Genomic DNA, 9,176 nt, shown 5'->3' on the forward strand with positions numbered 1-9,176 from the left:
ATTCACACCATCTTATTCAATTTTAGATGATGCATTAAAACAGGAGCTAAATGACACAGAGCAAGAAATCCAGAGAATTGCTAACCAGATATCTTTTATGTTGACTGTACTGCCTTATATAGGTCAGAAAGTATTGCCTGTATTTGGGGTTTTTCTAGTTTCTTTTGGAACTGGCCTCTTTATCAAAAAATTTGTGGGTTCTCATAGTACCAAATTTAAGAATACTTATATCACAAAACAGTTCATTGCATTTGATGAGCAGCAAAAGCAACAGCAAAGACCCTGCCTTCTGCCACTTAACAGAAAAGAGAGAAAAGATTATGTGATGATCCCATCCTTCTTCTTCACAAGAAAGGACAGGAAAAAAATGCTGTGTCATTTTCTCCCTATAATTATTCATCTTTGCATCTGGCTTCTGTTTGCTGCAGTAGACTCTTTGTTTTATTTGTTAATTATTTCTGTGAACAAATATCTCCAAGAAGTACCAGATCTAGACATTCAACTCAGTCTCTTTCAGAAGGTAAGTACTTATCAGTACCATCTATTTCTTAGTTTATTGTTGAAAATTTTCTCTTCATCTTCAGCAGCTGCAAGAGCAAACATATAGCAATGAGCCATCAATTCTTTCCTGGATATCATTCATTTCAAAAAGGGTCATTGCCTCCACATACATTGGTTGGATGGAACTAGACAGTTCTTTCCAGAGCATTGTCATATTTCTAGAGAATGGTAAATTTAAGAAGAAGGATTTTCATTCCTCCATTTATATATATGAAGAAAACCAGAGGCTTGAAATTGGAAACTCACAAAACTGAAATTTGTGAAGCACTACTTTTTATAGTCAAAAGTCACTGTGACACTGATGTAATAGATGCCTACCTTTCTGTAACAGAGTAGTGTGAGGATGCATCATTGCTTGTATGGATGGACGCATACACACAAAATAATGACTTGTTGCCAAAATCTCCAGGTTCTCTAGCAGGAGCAGCAGTATAGAGAACCATAGATTAGCTAGGTTGGGAGATAAGTCTGGAGGCCATCAAGACCAACCTCATGCTCAAACCAAGGATAACTGGTTAGAGCATGGTGCTAATAGCACCAAGTTTTAATGGTGTTGTTTGGTCAAAGATTGGACTCAATGATCTTGGAGGTGTTTTCCAACATTAATTGTTCTATGATTCTGTGACCTTTCAGTGGTGCACCGTCCAGGGAGAAGAGAAAATTAGGACAAAGTGAAGGAAATGCATTTTTTTTGTTTATTCTTCAGGCAATCAAACAATAGAACAAGTTTCTGAGATAGGTTGTGGGATGTCCATTCATGAAGATAATAAGGAGCCAATTGATCACAACCCTAATCAACCTGTTGTTGTGCACTTTGCTGTGTACTCACTATTTGCTGTGTACTTTTGTGTGTGCTTTTGCCTGTGTTTCTATCCTTTGCACCTTGAAGGCAGCCTCTTATCATGGCCTGCCTTGGGTGTGACCCAAGTCAGACCAAAGGAGCTTAGTCCCACTACCCATGGACAGAAGTCCTGAGCACCATGTCTGCCTGCTTCATGGCTCCTGTGCTGTGAATTTTCTCTCTTTGTGTGCATCACTCATGTGGAAAGCTGCTTGACTCCTTCAAAACAGAAAACTAATGCCATCATCAGATTGTTTCTAGTTCCCCAAGGAAAGTTAATTACATTAAAATGTAAAATTTAATCTCAACAGATTTGTTATATCAAGCCTCAGGGCTGCTGATCTCAGGGAGTCCAGGAAGCTGGGTGAGCAGGACAGACTCAGACACTTGAGATGTTTATTAATTAGCATGAACAGTAAAGTTCTTCATGCACTAGTACCCCTGTTTCATACTGAGTTCCTAATGAAGATTTTCCTTGCCTATACATCAGTTCAGTTTAGGGATAAAATGGCCTGAGATAGTTTGGAACAGGATAATGTCAAGGAAGGGCTAACAGGCTGAAGATGGGTAGCATGCTTTGGGAACTTCATTTGTCCAATGAACATCTAACAGAAGTGCTTGGCCTCTGTAGGGTGATTAGAAAAGCCACAAGGAAGAGCTTGTTATTCCTTTGACATGATCAGAAAAGAGGCTGGGTTATTCAGTGACCCTACAGTGTTCTTATTCACAGAACAGAAGGTTGCCTGATAGTATGGTCCCATCAGTGTGTCTAATTTACCCTTCTTATTGAGCATTTCAGTCCACAAGCAGTGAAAGACATCAGCTAAGCAGAGGCAGCTAGAGGAGGTCAGGCAGCCTCATTTGTGTGACAGCCGTTGGTCAGAGCACTGCCTGGGCCAGTGTGTGACTGCAGAGAGGGGACAGGGATTAGTGCCACGTAGGCATGGCTGGGTTGCTGTTCTTTACCACCCACAACATCAGTGCAGGTGTGGTTTCAGGGGGAAGAAAAGGTGAGCACCCCGGGACATGCAACGTTTTTTTGTCCCTCTCTCCACTGGGGAGGTTGTCAGGATCAGCCCTGCCTCTCTGCTGCCCATTGCCCTCCTGTTCATCCAAGACTTGACTCAGGCACACGGTGCTGAAAGCAGCGCTGATGTGGGAGGCACCTGCAGGGAACAGAGCAGCAGAAGCGAGCCTGAGCCCTGCCAAGTCTGAGCTGAGCTGAAAGGAGCTGAGTGGAGCTGGGAGGAGCAGTCAGTAGTGCCAGGGCTGGTACTGGAAACTGCTGCACAGATTTGAGTCCAGTGTCCAAAGCAGTGGCGCAGTGTAGTGAGAATATTCATACTTTCTTACTTTCAGGGTTTCTCTGTGATTGTTTTCTGCTGTCTCAGGCTCAGGCACAGAGAGAGTGCTGTGGTGAGTGACTGCCACCTTGTCTTTGTCTGGGGACAGCCACATGGTGCCAGGCATAGGAAGAGCCACCATCCTGGCTTTGTCCCAGGGCCATGTGGAACTAAATTGAGATGGTGAATACCTTTTGTAGGTAAACCACCTTCTCTTTTTATGTACTTTTGTTAATAATACTGCTGCTGTTACTTTGCATGTCTTATTCCATTGCTTGCTGCCTTCAGTAACTTGCCATCTTAACCCATAGTCTCTGCCTTTGTCCCTCTCTTACTGGAAGGGGAGAGGCTTATTTGGAGTTTGATTTCTGGCTGGTGTGAAACCACCATGGTGTGGAAGCACTGCTGCTCATGTGCTGAGACAAAACCAAAGAGACAGACCCTCTGCTCTGCAGTTTTACTGTCAATGAAGGACCCTCCAACAGGGCATCTGAGCAGAGTCATAGGAGTGGAAAAATACTAAACTATTATAACCAGATTAGCTAAATATTTCCCTGTCAGAGCCACTGAGAAGGTAAGTTTTTAACAGTCCAAAAGGACATTGTCCACCAAGACAAATTGTGAAAATAGAGTCTGAAACCTTTATAAATAGCCAATATATACATTGTTCTGAGCATACTGTATATAGATACCGGATGGTCTAGATGATTTAGAGTCCTTTGTAAATCTGAATGTCCAGTGGAAGAAATATTAAGAAAGGAGGGAATCTGTCTTATAATCAACACCTTTTCTCCACTTTTCTTGTGCAGAAGAATGAGAAAAGCTATATAATTTCTATGAAAGAACATATTGCCAAGACTGATTCTTTCAAGATCCCTTTGGTTAAGAAAAACTGCATCCCTCATCCTGAGCTTGCTCTCTCTACAACATGGATTCAGCTTGGAGTCATCATCTTCTTCTTAATAATTTTTGGGTTATTCTCTGGCCTCCTGACCCAACTTAAAATACTCGTGTCAACTTCCTTTTATCCTGATGCTGAGATGAAGCGGATACATTATTTACATGCAAAATTACTCAAAAAAAGAAAAAAGCTACAAGAGAAAACTGGGAAGAACATGTTTGCAAGAACGGTAAGCCATGAGCTCTGGGGAAAAAAATAAACCTTCCAAGTGGGTGGTAGCCAGATCCAGGAAATACTTAAACACTTATTAACTTCAATTATGTGCTAATAGACTTTCCCCAATGCTCAGGAGCCAGACACATGTTGCCTAATGGTAAGATTAGATCATCTAATAGTTTTGTTCTGTACTTCAGCACACATGCCTCAGCCATGACATTGGTATGCTCAAATGCCTATGTACTGGCAAGAAAATACTTCTCAGATTCAGAGTCCTCCAGAGAAGAAATTTTGTTTTCATGAACATATGAAAAGCACTTAGAGTATTCCTGAATCTAGATAGCAAGTGCTAGGCAGAAAGAGTAGCCCTAAATGTAGAGAAAGATATTCTGATATTGCTTAGCAATATGGAAGGTGGTATATTTCTATTTTAAAACACAGTATGACTGCATATACTATTAGGAAACAGAACTTCTGCTTGCAAAAACATTAATCCTGTACACATATATATATATATATACATGCACAGACACACAGACACGCTAATGGAAACAACTAACACACATGCATATCCAGATAGAAAGCTGCAGACATATAGTTTAAGTTCATTTTTTTAACAGCCTTCAATACTGAATATACAGGGTATCAGTGTCTGGGTGATCTTAACTCAGTAATACTATCATACAGATCATATTTCTGTTTTTTCAGGTCAACTTTTGGTTTCCAATACTCAAGGCAAGAGAGGCAGTGAGGAAGAAAGAAAGGAGTGTAGCAGAATGACAGGATGATGTGAAAGAGACCAAGTGAATCTTTGGATACGACTGAGATGCTTTAGCTCCACCTGTGTTTTGCACCATTTTTCCTATAGAATGTCAATTGTAAAATGTAAACATTTCACACTCAAAGGCTGAGCAGCAGTATTTTTGAAAAGATGCCATTGTGGATGGTGTGCAGTTCACCACAGATTGCTCTGGATTGCATTAACAGTTGTTTTTCAGCTTGGGGTTTGCATTATCTGGTACTTGAGAAAATCATGGATGATCTGTAATTCTGTCTAAAAGCAATAAAATAGTTTGGACCTTTTAGGTCTACACCAGAAACCTCTTTGGATTGAGCTAACAGAGGATGTAGTGACAGCAGCAGGTTTGTCTTCAGGTTTGCCAGACACTGAAGATAGAAAACACAGCAGAGGCTGTGCATCCATTGCCTTCTGGGATGGCCAAGAACTGGGACTTAGATGTTTCTAGACATTTTTATCCATTTCTCAAGCCTCAAGCCCTTCAGCCTGGATCTTTGCCATCCCTAGTTTCTAGTCTCCTACCTAGTCTCCCACCCAGAATTCCTTACTTGGTCTTAGTCCCCACTTCCACATATCCATAGACTGTATCACTAGTGCAGATCATTCAATGCCTTTGGTAATCATGAGAGGTCAGGTAACAGGCAGAAGTGAGAATGGTCACAAGAGCTAGAGTGGAGAGGAATCAGGTGCTGTGGGGACAAACAAGGTATCATTAAAGGGTGAGGCATGTAAGTAGAGGTGAACAACATTTCAGATCTTGCAGACTGAGGAAGATTGCAGAACAGACCAAAATGGGCTTAATCATGTTGCATAAGCACCAATTACTTCAATTCAATTAAATTGAGCCAATACTGAAGTGCTTCACCTATTCAACCAACATTGCTGATGTGACCTTCATATGATACAAGAGCAAATGCAAAACACCTAAAGACGTAGGAATGACTTATGTAGCTTTAGAGATTTAATGTAGAGCTAGAAAAATGTACCCAACAGGCAGTGTATTTCTGATTTGCAGCCACAGCCAACTTCCTTTTTTAGTCTGAATAATAGGAAATTCTGCTCTCTTCTTCTATAATAGATGCATGGTTTCAGGACAGCCATTGATCAATGTCTCTGTTATCTGAATGAATTAAGACTTAAAACTCTCCAGTAGCGTCAGAAGTTATTTTGCACTTAAACCACTGAAAAACACAAAGACTGTTTTTCTTTAGGCCTTCCAAAGTCTCATTTCTCCATGCATGCAGGTGGTTCAGGTTGCTGGTGTGACAACAATTTGTCTCTGGGAAACAGTGCTGGATTAAAGCCATGCATTATTGAGGGTTGTGCTGAATGTCTCTGAGAGGCCTGACTATGTCCTTTTTGCTAAAGTGGGGCAGCCCTGAATAGTAGCAGAATGTCAGCTTGTATTTTAGGTGCTACTGTCAAGCACCAGTAGCAAGAAGCATTCTGGTGAGAGAGAAGCATTTAGAAGGTTGCTCTAAATTTGGACCCAAAACAGAATAGCTATCCAGGTGCTGTCAATAAGAGGATCACGCTCTTGTTATTGCAGATGAAAGGAGAAGAGTTACAGGTCAATAAGAGCTAAATATTTTTGGCAGAGTTCTGACTAATTGCAGGCAGGAGTTAGGCGTGCTCCTTTCAATCCCAAAAGACAAACTGGTGAGAAGCCCAAATAAGGGGGCAAATCTGGTTGACAGCACTACCACAGAACACCATGCACTTATCACCAGAAGGAAAACTTTGGTTTGGAGTTTCTTGCCTGTCCTGTTTGATGGTGCTGCCACTCAGAATACCTTTTCACTCTGTTGTTCTATGAGGAGCACACGAAAGCTTTGCAGCCCATGGGAATGGTTCATCAAAATGACTCAGATGTTGGTCAATCTTTGGGAGAGATGCCCAAATCTGTTAGGATTTTGAGTTCCATAGTACACTCTCAGGACAGCACCATTTCTGCATTTTTCATTTACTTAAGGAAATTCAGCCAATGTTAAATGTGGATGCTCATCCCACTACCTGTCAGGACAATTAAACATTGCTTAGTTTGCCCTTCAAAATGATAAAAACCAATCCTTCTTGGGCAACTCACTGTAATTCTGTAAAACATGTTCAGTTCTGGTAAATATTTTACCTAGATGCTTGAGCTCACTACCAGTGACAGAAGACATGGAAAAGCCCAAGGTATTTCTTTGTCTTGGTCTTTGCAGGTAAGACTGGTCTTTAGCCATAGACCTCTGAGACCTGAAGGAAAGGCTGGAGCAAGGAAGACTTACCCCTTGTAGTTAGAGAGCACTCAAACACCATGAGACACGAGGAGAGGTATCCATGGCTATTGAGGGTGGTGGTTGATGTCACTGAAAGGTGTCTTGACTTTTTGTAAAAGGTCTTGGTGATCAGGAGGCATTACTGAGGACTGGAAGGAAGCACATGTCACTCCCATTTTCAAGCAGGGCAAGAAGGGAAATCTGAGAAACTACAGATTTGTCAGACATCTCAATCTGTGGGAAGGTGATGGAACAATTTTCCTGGGTAGCTGCTTCCAAACATAAAGGCCAGGAAGCTGGCTGGTACAACACTGAAACACAAGAAAATAGTTTTTACTGTGAGGGTGGTCAAACACTGGAATGGGAGGCCCAGAGAGGTTACGGAATCTGCAGCCTTGGGGATACTCAAAAGCCACTAGACATGGCTCTGAGCAGCTCAGAGCAGCAAAGCTGGAGCAGATATCTCTAGAGCTGCCCGACAACCTCAGCCATTTTGTGATTATTGATTCTAACACAGCTCATTTCAGGAAAAATACTAGATATGCACAGCAAAATCTTGTTTTAATTTGTGAATATGCTGTGCTGGCATCAAGGGTGCCACCTGACAAATATTGTTACCATTACACTCAGACAAGAGTCACACACTTGAGTGGACTAATGCACACTTTATTTCTGTGATCATACACATGCATACCTATATGCTGAACATGACCCGAATGGCAGGTGAAAAGTAGATAAGTTTGCTCTCCCCCATCTTCCTAAACCTGGTTTATCAGGGAAAATGGCACATTCTGCACCTTTTTTTAAAATAATTTTTTTATAAATCAAATCCACCTTCTATACCTCAAAGGTATTGAGTTTTATCTCAGCAGTAGGACAGGTCTTACCCTGACCTACAGTACTAGATCTATTCCTTCAGCTGCCCAGTGTCTTTCTTTAGCTGTACAGATGAAAAGGCAGGTCTGTCACTCCCCTGAAATTACACAGAGATACACTTCTCATTCTCTCCAAACCTTATTTTCTTTTTTATTTCTTCCATTTCTTTATGTCATATGAGCAGGGGAAATCTAGGGTTTGTTTATCTTCAGCTGTCTCCTCTGCAAGTTGTTCAGCTATTTCCTTGGCCTCCCTGCTAACCATAACCCTCAACCACAGGATTCAGTTGTTCCTTTTTCTTAAAAAACAAAGTCTATGAATTACAATATAAAAACAGCGTTCCACCCACAATTATTTCTGTTCCTCTTCTTGCCTACCCTCTCCTCAGATTTTCTACATTTTATTTTGGCTCTTTTCTTCTGTCATTCACAGTCTTCTTTCTTCTTTTAGTATGTTTTCTTCACCTCCAACAGATCATTCTTTCTCATCCATAAAAGCATACAATGCTTTTCTTTCTGCTGAGCACAAGGGAACTATAGGTGCAGTTGAAATTAAGGATTTTTATTTATTTGTTGGTGTAATAGAAATTTTTAATGTCTTTTAATATCATGTTACTGGCTTTGTCTCTGAATTACTCTCTAGAGTTTGTCAGAAACACATTCAGCACTGAGAACAAGAGTCTGAGAAGTCCAGAATTGGCTTTTGACTCCAAAGTCCCTGTCCTTCTCTCAGCTCACAGCAGAACTCAACTTCCTTTTTACACATCCTTCACTGGTTAAGGAGCTGTTTGATTTACTGTAAAAAATCCTCCAATTGGATCAAATCTGGTTTGTAAAATTAATGAAAGGCTGACCTGATTGTCTTGTGAAGGTAATTCAGAGAGACATGCTAGTGCTCCTGATCCTCCTGACAAACAAGGACATTTCCTTTCAGCAGCTGCATTTATGGACCTCTCCTTATCAGCACCCCATACCCCAAACCTGGCTGGCTTCTAAAGCCAAGCCAAGCTAAAGGCTTCTTTTCCTCTGTGCTGGTTTCATTGCAGCATTTCATGTGAGCAGCAGGGTGTGCAAAGGGTGCTGGGTTATAACTGCTGTCACTGTGATCCCTGCTCTGTCAATATTATCACATTGACTCGCTGCTTTCATCCCAGTTTAAATAGCCCAGAGACGCAGTTAAAAAATAAATGGATAATCAAAGCTTTTCCTCTAATTCTGTTTTACCTCGCTGAAGTGGAGAGTAAGGATCAAAGGATCACTCTCTGCTGCCGATCAAATAAAGCCTGGAAACGGGGATGTTTCTGTCGGCTTTGGGGGCACGGATTTCCAGCCGTGAGCACGCTTCACGGGTGCTGCTGTGCATGGCAGTACCTTCCTTC

The 9,176-nt window shown here is 41.4% G+C and overlaps 1 protein-coding gene across 1 annotated transcript in view; it reads left to right on the forward strand.

The window, feature by feature from the left end:
- DCSTAMP (dendrocyte expressed seven transmembrane protein) overlaps positions 1–4,642 on the forward strand; it is a 12,308-nt gene extending 7,666 nt beyond the window's left edge. Inside the window, 3 exon segments of the mRNA XM_031058991.1 lie at positions 1–520; positions 3,555–3,875; positions 4,571–4,642. The exon segment at positions 1–520 is cut by the window's left edge and continues 45 nt beyond it. Of these exon segments, the coding sequence (XP_030914851.1) occupies positions 1–520; positions 3,555–3,875; positions 4,571–4,642 (913 nt within the window).
- The last annotated feature ends 4,534 nt before the right edge of the window (positions 4,643–9,176 follow it).

This window comes from Geospiza fortis, unplaced genomic scaffold (genome assembly GCF_000277835.1).
Source record: "Geospiza fortis unplaced genomic scaffold, GeoFor_1.0 scaffold200, whole genome shotgun sequence".
NCBI lineage: Eukaryota > Metazoa > Chordata > Aves > Passeriformes > Thraupidae > Geospiza > Geospiza fortis.